General features: G+C 41.6%; 1 protein-coding gene across 3 annotated transcripts; it reads left to right on the top strand.

The window, feature by feature from the left end:
* The first annotated feature begins 535 nt into the window (after positions 1-535).
* On the top strand, positions 536-21,993 carry LOC136752617 (NFX1-type zinc finger-containing protein 1). 3 transcript variants are annotated; one of them, XM_066708099.1, is made up of 15 exons: positions 536-795; positions 1,722-1,752; positions 1,950-3,675; positions 5,461-5,623; positions 6,118-6,258; positions 8,936-9,081; positions 10,401-10,532; positions 11,198-11,291; positions 11,476-11,599; positions 12,592-12,711; positions 13,399-13,553; positions 14,662-14,807; positions 16,421-16,531; positions 16,951-17,046; positions 18,934-21,993. In XM_066708099.1, the coding sequence occupies exons 3-15, from the start codon at positions 1,981-1,983 to the stop codon at positions 21,316-21,318; spliced, it is 5,508 nt and encodes a 1,835-aa protein (XP_066564196.1). In that variant the 5' UTR covers positions 536-795; positions 1,722-1,752; positions 1,950-1,980; the 3' UTR covers positions 21,319-21,993. The 3 variants fall into 3 exon arrangements, with proteins under 3 accessions (XP_066564196.1, XP_066564197.1, XP_066564198.1); XM_066708100.1 differs by lacking the exon at positions 1,722-1,752; XM_066708101.1 differs by lacking the exon at positions 536-795 and having other exon boundaries at positions 1,291-1,752; positions 11,201-11,291.
* The last annotated feature ends 5,637 nt before the right edge of the window (positions 21,994-27,630 follow it).

The following is a 27,630-nucleotide window of genomic DNA, read 5'->3' as shown; positions in this document are numbered from 1 at the left end:
ATGGTTATAATGAGCTGAAGAACACAAAAGGACCATTGTAATGTAGCTGTAAAGAGAACTGTAACCCTGGTGTTGATTTACATTGGCCGGTAAACATATCACTTTTGCAAGGGACACCAAAATGCGGTAAGACACCATTTAAGACAGAGCAGGCAGCTTGTGAATGAAACCAAGTACAGACAAGTGCAAAGTATTGCATGCAGATAGCAATAATGCACATTTGAAATCTAAGAAGACAAGGACTTACCTTAAATCAATAAAGGCTTTGTGTGTTTATGTGGAATCCACAATCCCCCCTAACTAGACAATATGGGGAAACTAGTACAAATGCCAAGATCATATTAAGATGTACAGTGAGAAATAGGCTACATCGTTCAAATGTAAATGTCAAACGTCCTTGTCCGCGATTAGTAGATTTAGTACAACACGCCAGGACCATAGTAATGGATAATATAATTTGATCACAAACCATGAATACGAAACACTTTTAACCTGACTCCACTTCAGAGTGATGTCACATTGCCACATTTAATACATCGTGCATTTAACAGGAAAGCACATGTGTTGTGTCTCGGTGGTTTCGGTCCAGTGTGGGATATAAAGAGGAGGTCCCGTCCGGACACGTGCACCGTGACACTTCCTGATTGTCGCTTGTCTTGGACCATATTAGGATGGTGGCGACTCTTCACTTTTTGAAATTGACTCGGACACCTTTACTGCTACACTTTGCATTCACGTTTTCGGGAGAAGGGCTGTAGAAGCGCGTCTGCATCATTGTCCACCAAGGACACAAAGGTAAATGTAGCCGGCCAGGTGTCTCTGGAAGAGCGACGAGTCGACCTAAACTAGCCAGCCTCAGAAAAGACTAAATCGCGTAAATATCATCGTAAAACATCGGTTTCAATTCAGTCCATCGATCGATTTAACACACGCAGCTGCGAGTACATTGTGGCTGATTGTAAAGCCTGCTTAATCACACTATGTAACACACTGTTTGTTCCTGGGTAGTAAGTGTTATTTCCTAATTGCTTATGCCTCCAAAGTATAGAAAATGGCTATATTTGTGTATTTTCGTTCACATAAAGTTAGAAAGAAATAACATATGAATGCAAATGAAAATGTATTTATACTAAAGTAATACAAAAATGACTATAAAAGATTTAGAAGTGAGTTTGTCGAGATTTACGTTTTCTCATTGGAAATAAGTACATTTCAAAATATCACTGGCCTGGTCACAAAATCAAAGGTTGTGGGGAATAATAGCCATTGTCTATAATTTTGAGGCGTAAGCAATTAAGAAATAACACTTACTACCCAGGAAGTGGGGGGGGGAAAGGACATACAATATCATTTTGTGTTAAAGACGTTTCGTTTGGTATGCTTTTCACACTCGGTTTTTACTATATATCATTTGCTCGAACTAAAAGCACAGAAACCGTTAAAAGTAGAAACGGAAGAAAAGCAATGGCGCGACTCGCAGCGCAGCCCCACAGGCCGGCTCCGAGCAGGACACCTCTCTCCGTAGTGACGCAACACCTGCGGCAAAGTTTCGTTTTCCCAGTCCGCCCGAGCTGCACTTTCGATTCACTGTCCTGGCTTTCCTGGGAGTGGTGTTTCCTCTGAACTTCCTCTGAAGTTATTGTAGGGTTCGTTTGTCATTGGTGTCGTTAAAGTTGTAAATGCTTCTCTATCTCTCTCTCCTTTTTTTTCTATTGTAATAGTATTGAATTGCCAACCTTCAATCATAGAAAGGTAAGTTGTAGCCTATATATATATATAACTACTGACAATATTTCCATTTATGTTGTTTTTTCATTTAATATGTCACCCATATGTGTGTGTGTGTGTATATATATATATAAATATATGTAACATACTGTTGTTCTCTTGTTTCCTACATTCAATCATAGATGTTCTTTTAGAAAATTAAAGTTTCTCTTTCTTTTCAGCTGGAATTTACCACACTGATTTAGCTGGAAAATGAAGCGCAGATTTAGTTCAGCTCAGAACTGGAAAGCCCACCATGGCTCCCAGAGATCTAGATACACACATCAACATGGGAGACCCTTAAGAGGTGGAGAGGACTTAAGGGTTCTGCTAGATGCCTCTCAACCACCAGATGACCTTAGAAATACCCTGCGACGGTCCAGAAGAGGCGCAGATTCCATGGAGGAGGACAACGACCAAATGTCTCTCAACCACCAGGATGATATTGATCCAAGGCCACATACCACTAATATTCCAGAATACAGAATCCCACCGGATCAGAGAAATGCTGTGAATGCATTTGAATACCATGAGGAGTTCTTCACTGAGGAGGATGTGGGCTATGATTTAAATGAACATAGCACTTCCCAAGACATCAGACAGCCCCTCACAAAAATACCTCGATTGGACATTTACATTAATTTCATGGACAAGCTGGAAAACCTTTGCAGCCACTGTCCACATCAGGTACTTCCCTTCCTGCTGATGCACAAGGACGATCTGTTCAGCACTCTGCAGAAAAAATACCTGAGCAACACCGAGGTCTACTCCTTGATCAAGAGTCTAAGAATCGCCATAGAAAATTCCAAAAGCTCCATACAGATTGAAGCCCTCCTAGACGCGATGAGGCAAACCTCGTTCCTGGTTGGGGCCTTGGTGAGTTTTATCGCAGTCATGGAGGAATTTGCTCCCGGCGAGCAGCTCAGTGCAGTCTTGAGCAACGTCATCATGTTGCTGCTTCATCTTGTAGAGCCCCTCAAGGACCAGATCAGGAGCCGCCTGTGTGTTCCTGTGGACTTCTTGCACACCAAGCTGGCCAGAATGCAAAGCTTGGATGTCTCCTTCTCCTGGATGACCAAGAAGCTATTCCAAGACTTGAAAAACAAAATTGACAGGGGCTTCCCCAGTCAGCCGGAGTTTAGCCTGGGTCTGACCTCCACCAGGCAGTCCGCAGACTTTAGAGAAATCCCAGTCTTCCCTACCCCTGAAGATATCTTCGGCTTCATCAGACCTAGACTGAAGCCCAACATAGTCAGAGGAAATTACTCAAGCAGCTCTGCGTACTTGGACACCCACTTCTGCCTCTTGAGGGAGGATTTCATGCGGCCTTTACGAAACGGTATCATGTCCAGTCTCTCTCCCACAAGCTGTCTGTCCCATTCTCAAAGGAATAAAGGAGACGTCAAGCCATACAAGAACGTGCGTGTCCTGGTGCCGGGAGTGATGGATAGTGGTGTCATCTACAAGGTGCAGTTAGACACCAGCAGTCTCTCCCCATCTTTCTGGATGACCTCCAAGAAACTGATGTACGGATCTCTGGTCTGTCTCATCGCTGAGAACTGTGATGAAGTCCTGTTCGCCACAGTGGCCAACCGGGACCCAGCCAAGCTAAGGAAGGGGATAATATCTCTGGATATTAAAAAAAACCACAGGGCAATCTCCAGTGTGGTTTTCAAGGTGCAGTTCACGATGGTGGAGTCCCCAGCCTTCTTTGAAGCCTACCGTCATGTTCTGGAGGGTCTGCAGGAGATGGCCACAGAGTCAGTGCCCTTTGAAAGATACTTTGTGGACTGCAACACCGATGTCCTTCCACCCGTCTACTTACGGGGTGATGATGTCACCATGGACCTCTCTGTTCTGTGCCCACCTCAGAGTAGGGCTGCAGAGGAGGCTTTGCTTGATTTGGAGGTAGGTGATCTTTCAGGGTGGGAGTTTGGCAGAGAGGAGCAGGAAAAGGGGGTATAGAAATAGACTTTTAACATTCTGGTTCTCAATGCCAGCCCTGGAGACACCCCTGTTGTGTCTTCAGGATTTTGATTCAGCTGAGGAAATTACATCACATAAATCACAGCCAATCACAGAGCAGTATTTCCAAACATTCCTATACCTGTTATTTTACATATACATTTCAACCAATGTATCAGTTAGTGGTATTTTAAAATTCTTTGGTAGCAATGTTGTTTCAGTACACTTTAATGCTAGTGATGCCAGTTTCACTTGTTATATATACACTCACCTAAAGGATTATTAGGCACAAGCTCACCAAAATTGGACAGTTGAAGACTGGAAAAATTTTGCCTGGTCTGATGAGTCTCGATTTCTGTTGAGACATTCAGATGGTAGAGTCAGAATTTGGCGTAAACAGAATGAGAACATGGATCCATCATGCCTTGTTACCACTGTGCAGGCTGGTGGTGGTGGTGTAATGGTGTGGGGGATGTTTTCTTGGCACACTTTAGGCCCCTTAGTGCCAATTGGGCATCGTTTAAATGCCACGGCCTACCTGAGCATTGTTTCTGACCATGTCCATCCCTTTATGACCACCATGTACCCATCCTCTGAGGGCTACTTCCAGCAGGATAATGCACCATGTCACAAAGGTCGAATCATTTCAAATTGGTTTCTTGAACATGACAATGAGTTCACTGTACTAAACTGGCCCCCACAGTCACCAGATCTCTACCCAATAGAGCATCTTTGGGATGTGGTGGAACGGGAGCTTCGTGGCCTGGATGTGCATCCCACAAATCTCCATCAACTGCAAGATGCTATCCTATCAATATGGGCCAACATTTCTAAAGAATGCTTTCAGCACCTTGTTGAATCAATGCCACGTAGAATTAAGGCAGTTCTGAAGGCGAAAGGGGGTCAAACACAGTATTATTATGGTGTTCCTAATAATCCTTTAGGTGAGTGTGTGTATATATATAACACAGATCGGCTACTGTAGGTCAGTTACTGCAGATCCTGGACATATATATATTATGTCTAATTCTTACGTGTGATTTACAATAAGTTAATATGTCATGTGTCACCTTTTTGTTTTTACTAAATTGGATCCTTTTCAGACTGGAGCTGATGTTGTGCAGTGCCAGTTAGAGTAAAGTAACCTCCCAGCTAACACAGTAACACTTGTACAAAACCTTGTGCAACCTTGTACAAAACAAAGTGACCACAGAACTATATGACGTTATGGTAACACATTTGTAGACTGAATTCCGGGGGATGTTGACAAAACATTGTGCAATAACCTTCTCAAATAATTTTTTTTTGACCACATTCCACTGAGAAACCTCCCCCATAAATAATAAAATGCAAAGAATGGAAAAACATGACACAAAATATATTGCAAAATTGTGCTTGATAGGTGTTGACCTTTGAAATGTGCAGACAATACTTATGGTGCTGTAATTAGACAATATTAACAGTAGCATGTGGTCAGAATAATAGTTTTCACCCACATTCTTCTCACATTTTATTTGTCAAAACCAAAATTCGAACTACAAACTTGCACAACATTACAGCATACTAGTGGGTTTGCTGCACAAGAAATAAACTGGAACAAAAACACAGAAGACACAGTACCAGTGCTGAGATCCAGTGCTTCATTAGGGACTTTCAATTTCCTAATAAGCTTTCAGAGGGGTGTGCAAAGCAGTCACTGCGATAACGCATATTCTTTGCCGTTTGCAGGATGAAGACTCTGTTTTGGACACCAAGGATCTTGTTGTCAACCCATTCAAGCCCGAGACGTGGACCCAGGAGAGATTCCCTTGGCTGGATGAGTCTCAGATTGAAGCCATTCATCTCGCTCTCACCAGGGAGCTGGCGTTGATTCAGGGGCCACCAGGGACAGGTTAGTAACCAAATGAAAAAGGGATAAAAAAGTAAGATCTGAAGGTACAGTTATTATTTTGTTTATTAATTTTATTTATTTATTAGCAGTCGCCCTTATCCAGGGTGACTTACAAAATATAAGCACAATACAAAGCACAGTTACGCCCCAAGAACAAGCAGGAACTAAAGACAGCTGCAGTGCAGGCCTGGCAGAGCATCACCAGGGAAGAAGGGTGGGGGTGAGCAAGGGACACTTATATTTCAAAGCAATTTTTTTTTTTCAGACATTCAACCATATTTAGCATAAAGCTATGGTTTACGTATGGGGTTTGGAGGGGTCATGCCCACATTTTGACATGGTTTGGAAAGGGTTATTTCAAGCGACTGGAAGAAGTCAAACAAACAACAGCTGGGGGGCTGAAACAACATGGGCTGAGCTGGTAGGATGATTAATGGCAGGCTTTGTGTATTTCAGTTTGGCCGTAGAGAGTGATATCTCTGTCTCCCTTGTAGGTAAGACTTTCCTGGGCTTGCAGCTTGTTAAAGTGCTCCTAGACAACGCACATCGGTGGGACCAACTCAACTTCACCCGACCCAGGAGCCCCATTCTTGTGGTGTGCTACACAAACCACGCCCTGGATCAGTTCCTTGAAGGTAAGGCGATTGAGCGAGAAAAACACAAATTACCCCCTGAAATTACTGGAATCTCTTAATACACACAAATTATCAAAGCCCTTTGCTTGATGTTTGTCGTGCTTTTTTTTTTTTCCCTGACATTTTACTCCCTGAAAGCGGGGTGCACCCACAGCCCCAGCCATTGCACCAATCAGAGGATTTGATGCCACCAGAAGCTGCTAATCTGACCCTGCACAACTCTGAGTGTAAGCAGAGGCACTCATTTCAGTACAGTGCTTGAAGATTCAGGGGAAAACATTACCCAGAGCTTTTCTCCTCACATTGATTGATGCGGAGCCAGGGGCGATAAATCCAGCCTTTCTCTTGAACCCCTGAAGAAAATAATCCTGCTAAAATTCCCCACAAGTCATAATTATTGATTCTTGTTGCTTCCCGGGGTATATCTCTTTAAGAAGACTCAGAACACATATTGCAGGAATCAATAGGGATTTTTGGTCTCAATTTTGCAGGATCCTTTTATTTATTCATTGTGTGTTTGGCTGGACTCCCAAAGGATTTGTTTGTGTGTTTGTTTTAGTCTGTGTGTATGTTTGTGTGTGTGTGCATGTGAGTGAGGAAAGAGGACATTTCAGTTAATTGTGTTTGTCTCCTTATTCCTTATAACAAATTATAGAATGACTCTCAGAAAAAAGAAAACAGTGCTGTTGTTATTATAAGGAAATTGCAGCAGTTGCAACAGTTTGCAGAATGATTGCCTTCCTGGATGAACTCATCCAAGAAGATTTAATTTGTGAACGTTGTCCTAGAGATCAAGGTCTGTGATCTTGAGGCTCAGCTTGTTGATCTGTGCTATATTAGTGCTGATTCTGTACTATAGCAGGCTTCCACATTTGTATTCAGGATTTCATTCTATGAGCTCTTCACTACTAATGCAACTTATTATTAGGTTTTAAGGTACAATGCTTCAGTTGAAGCAACCCTTCGGGTCCCAGTGAATCAGGCACCCCAGTGAGCGCTTCCAGTAACAGTGTAGACTCTCAGCAGGAGACAGGCCCGGGAAGTAAAGTCACTGACACAATGTCTGTTCGTTTATCTTCATTTATTGAAAGTTTCACACAGCCTTTTATACATCTACAAGCAATATTTCAAAGGAGGTTTGGGGCCGTCCCTAACCTGGATGATATTTTCTTGGCATATGTCCCGGTGCAGTTCCGAAACACGGGAAGCAATAATTCATGAGGTATTCTTTCTAATTGGGGAAACAATATTTCATCCAGACATGGAAGCACTGGTACCAAGGACACAGCACACAGTATACTGAAAAGAACATGTTATATAGTTTTGGTTCGTTAACTAAAGAATGTCCACGGCAGTAGAAATTATCTCTATCTGTCACACAGATAAGTCTGAGCAGAGAAATTCAAATAAGAACAAGGAAACCCTTATAAGAGCAAGTTTTAACTAGTATCTTACTTTTCGAAGCAAAGTGATTATCTCTGTCCTCTTTCTCTATCTCTCCTTTCAAGCTGCTTGCCAGGCAAGCTGGGGGAGCCGAGCCCACAGACACTGTCACTGCCCCCGCCCCCCCCTCTCGTATTCGGGGGGGTATCTTATTTCTTCTGTCTGCTTGATACTTTCTGAACCTGATAACTGCCAAACAGTTTCGTAACTTTAATTCGAATTGAATTATTTATAAAACATTGCATTAAATTACACAAAGTAAATTCCTTATTTTCTTCGTATTCTCCCTCAATTACCTTCAGAACCTTGTGTGCTGAAAACAGCAGCACATTATTATTTTTTACGAAACAAACTCCTTTTTTAGCTTCTCAAGCCTCATCAACTTTCTCAAACTTTCTTGAACTTTGGTTAACATCGCTCTGCATCTTAAGAGCTATTATATTGATCAATTTGTATTATAACCATTTATACATACATTCATTTATTTATTTGTAAGACCTGTTTTTTTTATAGCATTCTGTATAAACACTAAAATTATATTATTATTGATTATTTAAGACTCTCTTAATCTTATTCTGTATTATGCAATACAAACGTACAAATAAACACATACTAATTTATATCCAAAGAAAATTCGGATACTAGTTTTGTTGGGCATGTTTTGTTGGCCTGCAGTATCTCAAACTACCCTTATTTATCATTATTTATCTATTAATTTCCCACAGTATCTTGAGGACTTTCACTAATACGGAAGACTTATTTTTAAATGTGTCTTCAGGCCATTTGGCTTAGACTAGATTGTATTTTGCCATATATATATATATATATATATATATATATATATATATATATATATATATATAATTTTTTTTTTCTAATGAATGTTCTAAGTTAGTTCGCTTTAGTTTCTCATTTCTTACCACTGTATATTACATATAGTTTCGAAGGTTTCGTTTCGTTTCCTATACACAGATTATTTCTTTTCAAAGTCGTATTGTTAAACTAATACAGTGTACTATGAGAGATAGACACTTAGCTTCTAGTCTTTAATTTACTGTTACAATCTTATTTTTCTGTCTTTGGCCATAAGGCCAAAGTGGACAACTGAGCCCTCTACATTTATTTACAACATGTATTATAATTTTTCTGAAAGTTTTTAACGTAAATAGAGGATTGCTTGAGTGGTATGTTGTTGTTCTTGTTATGATTCTAATTATTACATGTTTTGTTTCAGGGATTCATGACTTCCTGAAGGAGGGAATAGTGCGAATTGGGGGGCGCAGCAAAAGCCAGGTCCTGGAGAATTTCACCTTGAAAAACATTCGGAAGAAGCAGCTGCAGTTCATCCTGACTCAAGAACAAAGGCGCCTCTTTTCCAGGGTACACTTCCTCCTCGCAACTTCCTGAACGTGGCATTTTGGGTATAATAAAGGGGGAAGGTGGAAGGGGTTCACCACTTGAAAGATTTGCTACCGTTAAGTTTCTACTATTTCCCAATTGCCAAAATAATGGTGTTCAGTGTTGATGAAGAAGCGCTTTTGACTGTTTACGCAATGTGGGTTGATTGAGACCGAGCTAAACATCATTGCATGGATGGCACTGGTGTTGGGGATGTTGGAGCACGCAGTCAGAGATGCATTGATAAAACTACTGCAATTGATAATGAATGGGATTCAAACAATAGCCTCTAAATGTTTGTCTTTAATGGGTACCTGTAGTCAACATGAACAAAACGAGTTCAGTCCTGATTGTGCTGTTTTTGCCTCAGCGTGTGCTTTGAAGGCTCTCTACAATGACGAAGCTGAGATGGGCCCCACTACACAGTCATGTAGCACGGGGGCAGTGACGTCACAGCGTTGGCAGTGCTGTGTGCAGGGGAATCACATTGAAACAAAGCTTTTGAAGGCAAAGGGTGGTCACACCAAATATTTATTTGAAGTAGATTTTTCTTCTGTTTACAAACTCGGGAAAATTGTGCAAAAGTGGGGATTTATTATATACAGTGTGCATGCTCTCAAACAAAACAGAAACTGAAAACAAACACCAAACTCTTCTTTTAGTTTAATGTAAACCCTCTCTATAAGCTAAACAAATAAAACATGCACATACACAGCAACCAAGTAAAGTCCAAAATCGCTGTCCAAGTTCTAGTTCATCACTGATTTCAATTCGCTCTTCTCTTTATCCTGCTCAGTCACTCATACGCCAAGGCTCTCTCCTCTGCCTCCTGTTTTGTTGACACTATAGAGAACCATATTTATATATTCTACATGTGTGAAAGTTCTCTCTTCAAAAGCTTTTGTGCTGTACAATGAAATTAAATGAAATTATATATCAGCAAAGGTAGCAAGTGAAAGCCCATTTGCCAATAGCAAAAACTACACAATGTTTCAATATGGGATCTCTAGTCTTTAGCACAATAGAAGCAATACAATTGCAAATATACAGTGAGGGGAAAAAAGTATTTGATCCCCTGCTGATTTTGTACCCTGACAAAGAAATGATATATATAAATTGATTGCAAACTAAGACAGTGAACACATATCCAATACCATTTAAATACACAATAAGGGGCCAATGTGGGCATGTGAATTATATAAGAATCACACATTTGTACCAATTGTTATACATATATTTGTTCCGTGTGTGTAATAATGTTATGTGTTGGTTCTTATCTCCCTTTCTTCTGCTTTGCTCAGACCATGAAAGACTTGAAAGAGTTTGAAAGGCAGATTTCAGAAAAAACAGGTGTCCTTAATCTGCTGAGCAAAGGCATCCTCAGTGAAAGAGAGCTACCTGAATTCCTGGAGAAATGCCCTGTGTGCATGAAGGTAAATACAATAATTTGAAGAAATAATCAAAACAAATACTTTGTCAGTTATACTCGGCTTCATTCTCTATCTTCCCAATCTTAATAATATGGTATGGCTGGCAGTCTTTGCAATCTGAAGACACTTATTATTCTGATGTTGTTAAGAGGTACGCCCACGAGGATAGAAACCTACTTTACCAATAGACAATGGCAGAAAAAGAAAAAGTTCAGTAGAAAGTCAGTGAACAGTTTAATTATTATTTAAGTAATGTAAATATTGGATTGCTTGAGTGCTGTTAATAATAATAATAATAATAATGTTTTGGTTGTTGTTGGGTAGGTTTGTTAGATCAATTACTATTTAGGGCACCAAGCTCCAATTTAAAAGCATATAATTGAACCTTGAAAAATAAACTCAGCAAACATATCTGAAGTTTCTCCTATGACATCTTCAAAGTAAATTGTAAGGTTAGAAACATCTCAGACTGTCATGGCCTTTGTCACCAAAGCACAAAAATTTTTAAGAATCCAGTGAGACAAACCAGTCTCAAACACCCTGTATACGGCGTAGAGGTATCTCCGATGAGCCCATACCTCTCTGTTTCTGTCATTTCTAATTCCACTGTTGCAGTAGTGTCAACACACTAATAACACTCTGTTTCTTTTAAACCAATTTCACACCAGCAGCACTACTCCGCTCTAATACTGTCCTGGCTGAAGATATCGCCCAAACAAAATCAAGGCAACAGTGACAGGCAGCAAAAAACGCAAGAGATGGGTAAGTTGGCTTCTCTCCTGTTCACAGCAGACTGTTTATGAGTGGGAAGGTTAAAGTTTTGGTTTGGTCTTGGTCTTAGTTGCACATTCCGCCAACATTTGATGCAGAAAGGTTGGCGTCTATAAAAAAAAATTTTTAACCCCCCAATGTTATCAATTCCTATTCCTCTCTTATTTCTTTTTAGATGAAGACTTTTTCATGTATGGCAACAATGACAGAGATCTGGATGACAACGACTGTTACCACCCCACAGAGAAACCGGAGAACTCTGCCCAACTGAAATTTGCTTACCTGTGCACTGACGACAGGTAAAATATATATATATACACGCATATATACATATTTGTTTTTTAAACACAAGGAACATTTTCAGGTTCACTGTTTACAAAGCCTATCTATTATACATTTACTTAGGGAGGGGTCCAAAATCTAATTCCAGGACATGAGAGGGGCAATTTTGCACCCCAGAGGGATTCCTCTTAAGTCTGTGTGCTCCTGATTTGTACTAGGCAGGTGGATCAACTTTGCCTGATGTTCAGCTTCCTCAGAAAGCCTTCAGTGAGCATCTATGGCTTGTTAGATTGTATCATTATACATTTTAAAAGTTTCAAAAGCAGACTCAAGACCAACTGAAAAGGTTCATATAAATGTATCCATATGAATTTCTTGTCAGGATCCACACATTTTTATATAATTTGATTGTTTTGCCAAAATAAATCACCCTGATAAATCAATACATCCAAATAAATCAAAGTAAAGGGGCGTAGATCATTAAATGTATGGATTTATTTTGTTTACTTATTGTTCATTAGTAACATATTTTTTATTTGTTTCCAGTTGTATCTCTGGAAGGGTAATGTATACTGTGACACAGTGCGGGGTGTCGAGCACTGATGTACGGGGATCTGGGTTATAGGTCATGGCAGTGGGGTGTAAGCGTACTGAAAAGGGCTCTGCAAAGAAAAGAACTTGTATCATACCCGTCATAAATAAAGTTTGAATTATTGGGTTTATAATGATGTTTTTAGCAGTTAATTATTACATATTATTGCATTTGATGGGTTGAATGTGTTCTGCTGCACAAGCCACAGCTTTCAATCCATATTGACCTCATGTGCAATCGGTATGTTTTGCCAAAAACACATTTTTTAGGACATCGGTTTTTAACATTTTAAAGAGTAGCATAGACGCTGGGTACCCACAGCAGGATTGATCTTGATTTTATTTACTGTTATCAGTGTTCAAACTGTTGTATGATATATTTAATACAATTAAACAATCTCCCTTCTTTATTCCCTAGTGGGCATGACAGATTTATCATTAACAGGATAAATGACCTGGACATCATGAGCGATGCAGAACAAAGGAGAGTTTGTGACATATGGAGACTGAACCTCAAAGACCGCTGGAGGCTCTACAGGTAAAGGAGCAAGCTGGCACACCTTTTCCTGGCATTCAGCTTCTCTCAGCTGGCAACTCCTGTGGTGTGATGTGCTCTACTCGTTCGCACCTGATTGGATAACCAGTTACTCCACCGGACATGGCCACAGACACAGAACCTCAAGCTAAACTTGGGGAAATGAGTCAAGCACGTAGATCAGTTATAGTGGTCTATCACACTTTTCTATAGCATGGATCTGAACTCGGCTCATATTTTTATCCTATTTATTCCACATATTAATTGTCAAAAGGGATTGTGTTGTAATTGTATGTAATTAGTGTTGCCAAACCCCTCCTTATTTTCTTTCCATATTTAATATTGATTTCAAAGGAAGAGTCATAGCGTCATCATTAAATAGCATTTCCTTGCCAACTACAAGCACAAAATGAACTGCGCCACCCCTCAACACACAGATAGACAGACAATTACAGCCCCATACATCCCCAGTCCCAGATACTTTATCTATGCATGGAGAAAAATTATAAACTAGTGGAAGAAGTATGCATTATCTATATTAATGTTACTGGGGAAAAGGGAACTGTAAACAAGAATGGACTATGAAGAGGCTGTGATTTATTTAGGACAGGTTGGACATTTATCGAAATCCTGTGTGTGAGAGTCGTGTGTATAATGTTTAACACTGTGTGTTTCTCTGCACTGTGCCAGGGCGTGGAAGCTGTGTTATGAGGGTCAGCTGAAAAGCTCCCTCACAGAGTGCCTGGTGCAGTACGAGAAAGCCACTGAGGAAATGGGCAACTTGAAACTCCGGGAGAATCTGAGCATACTCCAAAATGCAAAAGTGATCGGCATGACCACTACAGGTAAGCCTGTAAACCAAGGGTTAAAAATCTTCACCTATCCCCGCATCACATAACTACACACTTGTAACCTATTGCGTTGTGATTTAAAAGTAGAAAGTGACTTCTGATACTGAATTAAAACATGACAGGTTGTGGATTTGTATTTTGCGATTTATCGATAGGTCAAAGTTTTGATTGAGTCTAACCCCAAGAGACTGCTCATTGAAGAGCTGTGATAATACAGGGTCATTCTAAAAAATAATTCAATTTCAAAAATCTTTTGTAATCAAACTACATATTATTTACACATAATAATGTAAATGGAAACAGTAACAGTGAACAGAAGTTTTTATCTTCCAGTTTATAGATGTTCATGATGAACATAACCCTGGCAACTATTTGTGTATCACAAAAATATGTAGTTAGATCACAATACATTTTTTAAATGTATGTATTTTATAGTAACCCTGTATATGGAGCAGGGCCATGGGGTGTTGAATGGGACCAGGAACGTGTTCCCACCTGTTAACAGGAGGTTTAAGCTTTGTGGTCATCAGGAGGGGAGGCTGTTATGGACTACATGTCCCAGAAGGCAATGGGTGTTTCCATTATGGGAATGGCCAATTGAGCTATTACCCTGAGGTATCATGGCACACTTATCTATCAGTAAGGATGTGCCTTGTCTATAAACAGGATGTGTCTGTGTCTGAGGCTGCACTCTCTGCAAGACCAGGTTAAAGAGAGAGACAGACTCTCTGTACTTGGTTTTGCTATGCGTTTCATTGTACATAGGGAATTGAACTCCCCACCTTATAGGAAAGTCTAGAGAGCATAGTTTCAACAACTAAATATCAGTCCAGAATTTATTTTATTGCTTTTCATTTGTGTTTGCAAGCTTCCAGCCTTAATAAATGCCAGATGGTGCCAGAAACATAAATAAACCAGATTTGGCCCTTGCAAGACACTCTTCCTTTGTGGGAAATATCTTTAATCCACAAGTGGGTGAAAGAAGACAAGTCTGGCCAGCTGTGACCTGCAGCCCCAAAAGATCACTGAAGATACTTGCTTAGGGCTTCAAAAGTTCTCCTACCACTACGTTCAAACATTACCTTGTCTTTCACGCCCCCAGGAGCTGCCAAGTTCAGACGGCTCCTCCAGAACATCAAACCCAGAACCGTGATCGTGGAGGAGGCCGCCGAGATTCTGGAAGCCCACGTCCTGACCACGCTCACCTCTTCCTGCCAGCACCTCATTTTGATCGGTGACCACTTGCAGGTACAGTCCTGTCAGTGTTTGGCATGATAACTTGTCTGCACATGTCATAGGTCCATCTCTAGTATTGGCACTACACAGTCACAATTCTATAATGTTGCATGATGATCCCCTTTTCTTGTATGGGAAATTGTATTTCCCATATGTCCCGATACTTCTAGTAAATAAAGACTGAGGTGTGTACAGATTGTTTTCATTTTATGAGGAACTGAAATGGTAAGCTGAATAAAAAGTCACTGTGTGTTATAATAATTATACGGTTGGTTGAAGAAAAGGCTACACTCCTAGATTCACTTTGAAAGTTTTGCACTTGACTGGGGAATATCGTATATACAAAAAGTACAAAAAGGCAGCAGTGGCCATACTGACATGATTGTCGCTGGGATTAGGTTCAACAGTTTAGTCTGAGGAATTGTCTTCTGACTGGCTGTTCTCTAATTACTTATATTCCTCAGTGTGAAATAAGCCACTAGCTGCAGGAAGTGTGAACAGAGAGGATGCTAGGTCTTTTTGCTTCCCACGAAGGTTATAAAGATATTTTTCTTTAAGAGATGTAGACAACATTTTAAAAGTAATCTGCACTTCAATGCCGTTCATTCACTTAACTGTAATACCAGTGTCAATGCGGCATGATTGCTTTTTCTAATCTATATTAATGATCTGGACTCTGGGATAGTTAGCAAACTTGTCAAATTTGCAGATGATACTAAAATAGGTGGCTCAGCAGATACAATCTTGGCAGCACAGGTTATTCAAAGGGACTTAGATAATATTCAGTTGTGGGCCGACACCTGGCAAATGAAATTCAATGTGGACAAGTGCAAGGTAATACATGCAGGTAACAAAAATGTCCACTATAATTACACTATGGGAGGTACAGATCTAGATGAAGTAACGAGAAAGACCTAGGAGTCTATGTGGACTCCTCACTTTCTCCATCCAAGCAATGTGGGGAAGCAATAAAAAAGGAAAACAGGATGTTAGGGTATATTGTCAAAAGTGTAGAATTTAAAACAAGGGCAGTAATGTTAAGACAATGTACAATGCACTAGTTAGAGCTCATCTGGATACTGTGTACAGTTCTGGGCTCCACACTTCAAGAAAGATATCGCTGCTTTAGAGGCAGTTCAGAGGAGAGCAACCAGACTTATTCCAGGTCTGAAGGGAATGTCCTACTGAGAGACTGAGGGACCTGAACCTTTTCACCCTGGAACAGAGGAGACTACATGGGGACTTGATCCGAGTCTTCAAAATCATGAAAGGCATCGACCACATCAAACCAGAGGAGCTTTTCCAGATCAGCAGGGACACACGCACCTGGGGACACAAATGGAAATTGGGCTTCAAGGCATTCAAAACGGAAAACAGGAGACACTACTATACACAGAGAGTAGTCACAATCTGGAATAAACTACCCAGCGATGTGGTAGAGCTTAAAGTTTGGGAACATTTAAAAATAGACTGGATAGGATCCTTGGATCACTTCGAATGGCCTCCTCTCATTTGTAAACTTTCTTATGTTCTTATGTTCTTATGATCAAGGGTTTACTGCACGGCTGAATTGGTGATATTAGATTACCCTTATTTAGCCATTATCTTGTACTTTTTTTATTCAGCTAAGGCCCAAGCCAGCGGACTACGAGCTGGAGAAAAAATACAAACTGGGAATCTCCCTGTTTGAGAGAATGATCAACAATGACATCTCCTATGTTCAATTGGTCTGTCAGGTCAGTGTTTGACTTTTTTTAGAAACAGGTTGCTCCCCCTTCTCCTCCTCCTTCAAAACATTCTCCTTTTTCTTGTTTTTGTTCTTCTTTTTCTTCATTTCCTCTTCCTCCCTCTTCTTACCAAACATTTTCCTGATGTTTGACATTCCTCACTAGTTGCACATACTATTCATAAGTTCTGTAATCCTTGATTGTCATTTCCAGTTGGACTGGTGATAAGCTATGCATCCACTCCACACGCACAAAATAACCCTACGAATTAAAACATGATCAGGAGGGGGAAGTAAATGAACACAAGGCTTGCACGACACTAATGACCCTTCCCTGCCCCACAGTGGGGGAAAAAATGGAAAGCCAATGTAGAATAAAAGGGCCCGATTTTTACAGTTACGGTCTGCCTGTGTCTTTTTTATTTACAGCATCGAATGAGACCAGAGATCTCCCAGATCCTTGTCCCCCTGTTCTATGAGAGCCTGCAGGACTACAAATCTGTATACCAATACGAGCATGTTAAGGTAACTGGACAAAAGAGAAGAAACCGTTTTCTGTGTTGTGTGGAAAGCTTTCTGTACTCTTATCATGCTATGTACTTTTGTGCACATTTAAATGAATATTCTCCCCAAAGACAAACTCATCTATCCGACTGCAGTGAGAATATAATGCTTATCACCCCAGCCCATCCCTGATTTAGTTTCCAGTATTTCAACTGTGGGTCCTCTTTTCTGTTTTGTATTTTAAATCCCATTACATCAAAAGAAATCCAGTAAGAGATTTGAAAATCAAGTTGAACCGTATTGTTCCATCAGACATTAATAATAGATGGAAACTTATTGTGCTAACAGATTAACAACAGATATTCAGTGCAGTGCAGTGTGGAGCTTCAGTGGGACTTCAAATCCCCCCTCCCGCAGGCCAGTAAATGAGTTAAGATTGAGTGACAATTGAATTGAGTTTGGTACTTTTTGCTGAGCCCATTGGCAGAATGTTTTGTATCCCAAAGCTGGTATAAAAACCTGTGAAATGTGTGGCATCCCTCTCAGTGTCCTCTCAAAATAAGATGCCAAGGATTGGATTAGGGAGCTATTAGGAAATACTATACACTCTCACAGTATGACCCTCTCTTGTGGGTTTTTCTCAGCAATACCAAAACACGAAAATATAGTGCTGCCCGGAAGAGCAAATGTCTACCTAAATTCTGTTTACAAGGGAATGGAGATAAAGCCAAACTCACTTGCTGAATTTGTATGAGCTCCATATGCAGACACTTCTATTATCAAAAGTAAAATAATACAATGAAAACCCATTGAGAGAAGGAGTAACACATAATCTAGAACATTCTAATACAAAGACTATGAGGGTGTAGAAAATCCATAACTCTACTATTGAAAAATAATGCTATTCATCAGAATATGAATTTCTACAGCGAATATCAAAAACTACCAAAGCACACACATCCACCACAATACTAACCATAAATAAACAGCAAAACAGAACAGAGTAACCTCAGAGTAATCCTGAGAGAAAATATTATCATTAAAGCAACAGAAAACAGCCCATAATCAATCTCCTACATTAGTATAATGAAACTGTATTAATTACATGTTTTAACAGTTTACAAGCACAAACAAAAACCCTTCAAAGGTTCAGAACTGTCTTTGATAGTCAGGCTAGGGAACAACCGTTCAAACCTTCAAGGAAAATATAATACCAAATCAGGAAAAAAAAAAAACCTCCCATTTTAGAGCTGGTGAGGAAATCTGATTGTGTAGGACCACAAGATCCGTCTTTTTCTTCTTCACCTTCAGTCCAGGACATTAATTCAGCCATTGAATTGTTGAACTGAACCAATTATCCAAAAAACTGTGCTTTCAAAAAAGGAAAAATATACTTGAAGTTAGTGAATTGCAATGAATTATTTAAAAAGAAATATCTGGCAGAGGGATACAGGATAATTGTCATCATAGATCCTGTTGAGCAAAATACCATAAACTCCCCAATTTCATTTAATTTAGGGAAAATAGTCTCCCTTTTAGAACCTCATTGCGTCAACCTCTCAACACTAAATTGCGGCTTGCAGGATTTGTGTTTCTGGTAGAAACAGACAAAAAAAACTTGATTCATTTTCCCAGGATTTTTAAATAAGACAATACATTTAAGTTAGGTAACTTAGGCCATATTTCTTAGAAGAAAAATCTTATTACCATCACAATATGAATACTGATTAAATGAGACCAATGAACTTGCAAAGATTATTTTTTAAGTTTGTGAGCAAAGGGGGGTTTCATGAAACACTTATGAAAGCTGCAAGACATGGGTTTGCCTCATATTGCTCTCAGGTGTGGACTTCAGTGTTGCCCCGTTTCAGGTTCTATTTGATATGATTCTCCTGTCCTGTTTCCCAGGGTGTGGACACCAGTGTGTTCTTCATCAACCATAGCGAGGCAGAAGACAGGGAGTCAGACCTCCACAGCCCCAGCAACAGCTTTGAAGCTAACTTCCTAGTCTCCTTCTGTAAGTATCTCCTGAAACAGGGCTACTCCGGGCAGCAGGTCACCATTCTGACACCCTACACCGAGCAGCTCTTCAAGCTCCGCAAGCTGATGAAGGGGGAGGAACTGCAGGACGTGCAGGTGAAGGTCATCGATGATTTCCAGGGGGAGGAGAACGATATTATCTTGCTCTCGCTGGTGCGTGGCAATAAGGAAGGCAGTGTGGGCTTCCTCAAGGAGAAGAACAGGATATGTGTGGCCTTCTCACGTGCCAAGAGGGGCTTCTATTGCCTGGCCAACTTCGACACCCTCGCCGGCCACCCCGATGCCACCTTCTGGAAAGACATCCTCTTGTCCCTGGAAGACAAGAAGCTCATCGGACGAGGATTAACCCTGATTTGCCAGCGCCACCCAGGGACCAAAACAGTCATCCAGAAAGGTTCGGATTTCAGACGCATTCCGGAGGGAGGTTGTACCCTGCCCTGCCAGGACCGACTGCCTTGCGGGCACCCCTGTCAGCGCAAGTGTCACCCCAACGATCTCCAGCACACTGCCTATCGTTGCAAGCTACCCTGCGAAAGAAGCCCCTGCACTAAAGGACACCCCTGCCCCAAGACATGCTGGGAGGATTGCGGCTTGTGTGAAGTGGAAGTTGACAAGGAGCTGTCAGGGTGTGGTCATGTTCAGAGATCCCTATGCTATGTTCCAGACTTCACCATAGTCTGCAAGCATCCAACAGTTCTCACTCTGCCTTGTGGTCACAACAAAGAGGTCTTCTGCAGTGAGGATTTAGCGAAGGTTCATTGCCAAGAGCTGGTTGATTTGGAGTTACCGTGTGGCCACACTAAAAATACAGAGTGCTTCTACAGGAAAATGCCACCCCCATGTTTTAATGAATGCAGTGAGACCCTGGACTGTGGGCATGCCTGCAGTGGCAACTGCGATGAGTGCATCCAAGGGAATCTGCACGTGGGCTGCAAGAAGAAGTGCACCCGCATCTTAGTCTGCTCCCACACCTGCCAAGGTCCCTGTGTGAAGGCCTGCCCGCCCTGCCGAAGGAGGTGTGGCAATGGATGCAGCCACAGCCAATGCAACAAGAAATGTGGGGAGGTTTGCTACCCCTGCACGCTTCCCTGCACTTGGGCCTGTGAGCACCACAAGTGCACCAAGCCCTGCGGTGAGGAATGCGATCGTCCCCGCTGCAACGAGCCTTGTGGCAAAATCCTAGAGTGCTCCCACCCCTGCATGGGGCTGTGTGGGGAAGAGTGCCCTTGGAAGTGCAGGTTGTGCAACAAGGCTGATCTGACGGAGATCTTCTTTGGCACCGAGGAGGCGCCAGACGCCCGCTTTGTGGTGCTCAGTGATTGCAGCCACATTTTTGAGGTGACAGGGATGGACCACTACATGGACTCAGAGAGCGACGAGCAGCAGCTGGTGCAGCTCAAGGTGTGCCCGAGGTGCAGAGTGCCCATCCTGAGAAACAGTCGCTACAACAACGTCATCAAGAAGACCTGGGACAGCATCAACAAGGTGAAACGCAAGTTCCTCGGGACAGACTCTGAGATCCTAGCATTGAAGAAGGAAACGTTGCAGGCAGCTGAGACCGTTAAGCACAGCAGTGAAATGTGGGAAGTCCACATTGTGCAAAAGATCATGGATGCCAACTCTTTACAGGCCCTGAATGCTTTGAGGAACACCGTGAACTTCTTTGCTTCGCTGAGTCATCTCCAAATGCAGGCCAACAGGTGCACAGCGGACAGGAAGTCCTCCCTCTACAAGATGCTTGCCAAGGTGCGTCGGTGGCTGAGCCATGGCAGGAGTACGTACACCCCGCAGCAGTTGCAGGAGCTTCGCAACGAGATCACCAGGATTGCGCTCTTGGCTGACATCTTTGACCGGCTCAGCTACCAAGAGATACACAACCGCCAGCTACCCGAGGAGGCCTTGGAGCCTGTGAACCATATCTTGGAGGTCCTGAAAAGCAAGACGCCCTTCAAGGAAGAGAATGAGAAGGCCATTGAAGAGGATCTGGCCAAAGTCAAGGGCTTGATTTCTGCCTCTCCCTTGCAGATCACTGAGCAGGAGAGGCTGGAGATAGTCAAGGCCATCGACCTTAAGGTGGGCCACTGGTACCAGTGCCCTCAAGGCCACGTTTACGTCATTGGGGAGTGTGGAAGGCCGATGCAGACGTCTAACTGTCCAGAGTGCGGAGTCCAGATAGGGGGGCAGGATCATCGTCTGACTGAGGATAATGTTGAGGCCCCTTTCATGTTAGAACCACTAGATTCAGATGTGTGAGGGCTTTGGACATGCCATTGCCTTTGAAACATCAGTCTAGCTCTGCCAAAAACAGCCTCATCTGGGGTTGTTCTAGTTAACAGTTCACAGTTTAAATGAAGATCATTTTGTTGATCATTTTAAGCATTTCTGTTCTTTTCAGGTACATAATCACATGAGATTTCATATCCACTGATTTTAAGTCTTCTAACCACTGACCCCTTTGTTCTAACTGGCCCAGTTGATCATTTTAGAAGTCTCCCGGAAGCCACTGGGTAGCTATGTTTTTCAATCTATCGTCAAAATGTTCTTGTTTCTTGTTTTTATTGTTATTTTCTTGTTATTGCTGTTTTTGCAAATTGTTTTCATAAAGATTTCTCTATTCATAAAAATGATTCCTAGATATTTCCATCCAATTCACAATTTTAAATAATGTACTACCTATAGAAAGTGTATACTCCGTTGAACTTTTTTCTCATTTTGTTGTGACAGTTCCTCAGTTTCATGCATTTAAATTATGATTTTCTTCCATTCACCTACACACCATTAAGTGGAAAATTTTTGGAATGATGCTGCCACCACCATAGCAAGTATGGTGTTCTTTGGGTGCTACGTTTGGTTTGCAACAAACATAACACTTTGCATTTAGACCAAAATGTAAATTTTAGTATTGTCAACTAAACTTTTGCCACATTGCTACAGAATCTCCTGAGTGTTTTTTTTGCATACTTCAAAGAGGATTTCAAGTGGGCTTTCTTGAGTACCATACAAGCTAGATTTGTGGAAAGCTTGGGAAAACATGCATGCTTTAAACAGTTTTAGCTATAAAAGCCTGTAGCTCTTGCAAAGTTGCCATTATCAGCTTGGTAACCTCTCTCATCAGTCTCTCTCAGTCATCCAGTTTGGAGGTACGGACTGATCCAGGCAGGGTCTTGGTGGTGCTGTACACCTTAACTTATTAATTATCATCTGGACCTTGCTCCAAGGGATATTCAAGGCCTTTGGTATTTTTTTATAGCCATCCCCTGATCAATGACTTTTAACAACTTTGTCCCAGAGTTTTTTTGTGCTCATGGTTGAGTCTTTGCTTTGAAACGCATTGCCCAACAGAAGGAACCCACTGGAGCTGCTGAATTTGCTTACACGCAAGCTAATTTAAGCTTGCTATTACAAGGGGGGTGGAAACGTATCCAACTATTTCAATATAATTTTTAAAATTTGATTTCTACAAAAAAAATCAATTGGAAGTTGTAGGGTAGGATGTGTAGATAGATAGATAGATAGATTTTTTTAACTACATTTTAATTCCAGGCTAAGGCTACGAAAGGTAACAATTTGAAAAGGGGGTTTAGACTTTCTATAGGCACTGTATTTGGCACTTCTGTGTGATAACCTGGACTGTCTTAAATGCAGAGAATACACGTGACTGAATAGTTCATAGAATGCATACATGTATACCCATTAAGTAAACAACTGTAGTCTATTTCTTTTTAAACATTAACGCATTTATTTTGTTTCACACGACATTTGTATTTGTCGCATAAACCCAAGTGTTTTAAAAAAGCAGCAATGAACTGCTCTTCTGGATAATGCCAGTATCCTCAGCACAATATCCTGAGGAACTGACAGCCACAAATAAGTATATATAGATATATATAATTATATACACACACATACATAGACTCAAACTGACTCTGATTAAGTCCCAAATTAAAAAATAACCCAGGTTACACAAGACTTTTAATAGGGATTCCTCAAGAGATCAGACTTCTGTAATTTACTTCTCTGCTTCCCCTCTTGGGGCTTTCCATACATGGGGGCTGCCTCCTTGCTCTACATGCGCACGGCACAATCGCTTGGCAATGAAGCGTTTCGGGAATAGGACAGGCGCAGGTACTGTGAAAATAGTCTGGAGAGGAGACGGCAAACCATTATTCCTAGTGATGTGGTTGCAGTGGGACAATTTGCTATCATTCGCTTTTTGTTCCTCTCTCTCCCATTTAGATTCTCGATGGTTGTTCTATTGTCTTGAAATATAATGTGGTCTCTGCACAGATCATTTGTCACATTTGCCATACATTCCTATTTAAAAACAACTCCTTCTCTGCCTAGTGTGTTACAATGCTCCTGTGCATGTGACACCGGAGTAACTGCAGACTGCTTTCCCCATGGGGCTTCCATCTTTGGCGTTGCGCAGCTGTTTCAGGTTGGACCTCTAAAGGCTTCACAGACCGTTGCGTTGTCAGTGGATGAAAATAGAAATAGAAGTCTCAAAGTTGAAAGGTTGACTGAGGGTAGGAAATCCTGTATTGCAGTACTGCATCAAAGACAAAAGATCCCAGCATCCAAAGCTTCTAAGGTTTTTTAAAAACACGAAAAAAGGGGGCAAGGGGGCTTTGATTATTGTAAATGGGTGGCAGGGTGGTACAGTGGTTAGCGTTGCTGCCTCACAATTCCTGTGACCCTGGTTGGCATGTTCTCCCTGTGTCCATGTGGATCTTAGCAGAGTTCTCCACTTTCTCCCCCACATCTCAAAGATGTGCTGCTTAGGTTGATTGGCTACTCTTAATTGCCCTGTAATCACGTGAGTGTGGGCTGTGCTGTCCCATCCAGAGAATTTCTCTCAACTCCATCTCTATATTTGATCAGTTTCCTCTCAAGTTTCTCTGCCAGAGCTGTCTGCTGTCCATCCGTTGGCAATCTAGCTGGCGAACAAGTGTGGTTAACACAGCCACTGTCCTAGCGCGTTCCATTTCTTAAGTCTCTGATGACGCATTACACATTCAGCACAGAGAGATCCACAGTAGTATACAGTGAGGGAAAAAAGTATTTGATCCCCTGCAGATTTTGTACGTTTGCCCACTGAAAAATAAATGATCAGTCTCTAATTTTAATGGTAGGTGTATTTTAACAATGAGAGACAGAATAACAACAAAAAAATCCAGAAAAACGCATTTCAAAAAAGTTATACATTGATTTGCATGTTAATGAGGGAAATAAGTATTTGACCCCTTCGACTTAGTACTTGGTGGCAAAACCCTTGTTGGCAATCGCAGAGGTCAGACGTTTCTTGTAGTTGGCCACCAGGTTTGCACACATCTCAGGAGGGATTTTGTCCCACTCCTCTTTGCAGATCCTCTCCAAGTCATTAAGGTTTCGAGGCTGACGTATGGCAACTCGAACCTTCAGCTCCCTCCACAGATTTTCTATGGGATTAAGGTCTGGAGACTGGCTAGGCCACTCCAGGACCTTAATGTGCTTCTTCTTGAGGCACTCCTTTGTTGCCTTGGCTGTGTGTTTTGGGTCATTGTCATGCTGGAATACCCATCCACGACCCATTTTCAATGCCCTGTCTGAGGGAAGGAGGTTCTCACCCAAGATTTGACGGTACATGGCCCCGTCCATCGTCCCTTTGATGCGGTGCAGTTGTCCTGTCCCCTTAGCAGAAAAACACCCCCAAAGCATAATGTTTCCACCTCCATGTTTGACGGTGGGGATGGTGTTCTTGGGGTCATTCCTCCTCCTCCAAATACGGCGAGTTGAGTTGATGCCAGAAAGCTCAATTATGGTCTCATCTGACCACAACACTTTCACCCAGTTCTCCTCTGAATCATTCAGATGTTCATTGGCAAACTTCAGACGGGCCTGTACATGTGCTTTCTTGAGCAGGGGGACCTTGCGGGCGCTGCAGGATTTCAGTCCTTCACGGTGTAGTGTGTTGCCAATTGTTTTCTTGGTGACTATGGTCCCAGCTGCCTTGAGATCATTAACAAGATCCTCCCGTGTAGTTCTGGGCTGATTCCTCACCGTTCTCATGATCATTGAAACTCCACGTGGTGAGATCTTGCATGGAGCCCCAGACCGAGGGAGACTGACAGTTATTTTGTGTTTCTTCCATTTGCGAATAATCGCACCAACTGTTGTCACCTTCTCACCAAGCTGCTTGGCGATGGTCTTGTAGCCCATTCCAGCCTTGTGTAGGTCTACAATCTTGTCCCTGACATCCTTGGACAGCTCTTTGGTCTTGGCCATGGTGGAGAGTTTGGAATCTGATTGATTGATTGCTTCTGTGGACAGGTGTCTTTTATACAGGTAACGAGCTGAGATTAGGAGCACTCCCTTTAAGAGAGTGCTCCTAATCTCAGCTCGTTAACTGTATAAAAGACACCTGGGAGCCAGAAATCTTGCTGATTGATAGGGGATCAAATACTTATTTCCCTCATTAACATGCAAATCAATGTATAACTTTTTTGAAATGTGTTTTTCTGGATTTTTTTGTTGTTATTCTGTCTCTCACTGTTAAAATACACCTACCATTAAAATTATAGACTGATCATTTCTTTGTCAGTGGGCAAACATACAAAATCAGCAGGGGATCAAATACTTTTTTCCCTCACTGTACACCAGGCAGAGAAAGTCTCAGCTAACACATCATTCTGGCAACATTGTGAGGCTGTATTTTGGTCCTGACAACGACGACATGCAAAAACTTTTCTACCCGACCACACAGAGTCGTTAATGTTTTCTGTTTGTTGCCAAATAACATTTTCTGCACATATCTTATGTCCCTTTCTGGACAATACAAATCAAGCGCAACTATATCATATTGCAGGCATATATCCACTATATATTTTGTTTTATATTCTTTTTCCATTTTACTTAAACTGTTTATTCTATGTACCTTTATTTGGTTGTTAATATTGTTTTCCCTTCAGTGTAGTTATGTATGTCAGTTTATAACATTATTTATAAATTGTATAAGGATCTGATCTTTGCAGTATCACATACAAACTATTAATACAGACTTTCTACTCTACTGGTAACATATGTGTTTGGTGGACTGTTAGCCCTGTAATTACAGCCTGAGCAAAATACAGTTTGACTAATCTGTCCAAACGCCACATCATGTTTAATATATCTCTCAAGCAGCTACATTAAACTTTGAATATCGCTTCTGTGTGATTAACCCTTTATGTAGCAGTGTGTCATTTATCTCAAATCCATCCTCTGATCACTCACTTTCTCACGCTCTCTCTCTGTCTCTGTCTGTCTCTCACTCTCCCTCCCCTCTCATCTCTCTCCTTTCTCAATCCTTCCTGCTCCTTCTCTCTATTTCTCTCTCTCTCTCTCTCTCTCTCTCTCTCTCTGGTTCATTGATTAAGCTTCTGTGAATGTGTCTTAACCGGCTGTGGGGAAGTTGAAGGAAATGTGTGTGGGGGAGAGGGGGGTTCTATAGCAATCTGCAATGATTTCTGACACCAGAATCAATTATTTTACTTTCTGCGCTTTCTGCTCCATTAGAGACATTTCAGCTAAAACCCTAAGCACAGGGTTTTGGCACATCTCAGAAACCCAGACAGTCTCACTCTGAACACCGCCATTCATTCTCTCTCTCTCTCTCTCTCTCTCTCACACACACACACATCTTAAAAATCCCCACATCCTGTACAAACCCTGAACCATTTGGTTTCTACCACTTCATACACACACACACAGACTGCACGCGCTCAGACACACATAGGTTCTCTAGGCATTCTCTCTCGCACACACATTGTGATGCAATACCATCTATGACACATACATGCATTAATACATCAAAACAGACACACTAAAGAAAATCTGTCCATATCTATACCAACAATTGCTCCTAAACACACACACACACACACCCTTATCCTGTAGACCTTCAATGAGATGTGGATAATAACATCCCAGATTTGCAGAGAACAATGTTTGAATTATCAGGCTCAGCTTGGGTGTTTGGGCCAGTAGCAGACATTCTTGCCTCCTTATCTAGATTTGCACTGCAGAAACACACACACTTACCCCACACACTCATACAAAACCTTCCACACTGACTGGCAACTAGTAGAAATCTTACCCCACTCACACACCTACCTTCAGTTCCTACACACGCTGTGTACACAGCTGATAAACAGACTGTGCTTGTCCACACAGCTAGTTTCCTAACACACAATGACACATCTCTGTGATGCACACAGCATGTACATGAATTATACATGTGGTGTATACATAAACACAGAGCACAGTGCCTATTGTTAAGCACAAGGACAATCTGCATCACAATTTCAGTGGTGTCATTTAATTCTGGCTGGACAGTTTTCAATACCTGTTACCAGGTGGGTTTTCAGCACCCTGGACAGCACAACAATCTGCCTAAATCAAACCGGTCCCTGGGGTGAGCAACCCTGTGTCCTGGACAGCCCATTCCTATTAGAACAATTAGTTTAATAGGACACCCTGTGAATCGCTGGATCATGTATTCATCCATCCATTTCAGTTGCTTCCATTTTTCTAACAGTGCCAGAAACT

Source organism: Amia ocellicauda, chromosome 7 (assembly GCF_036373705.1).
Source record: "Amia ocellicauda isolate fAmiCal2 chromosome 7, fAmiCal2.hap1, whole genome shotgun sequence".
NCBI lineage: Eukaryota > Metazoa > Chordata > Actinopteri > Amiiformes > Amiidae > Amia > Amia ocellicauda.
This window is presented reverse-complemented; position numbering and strand designations above follow the sequence as displayed.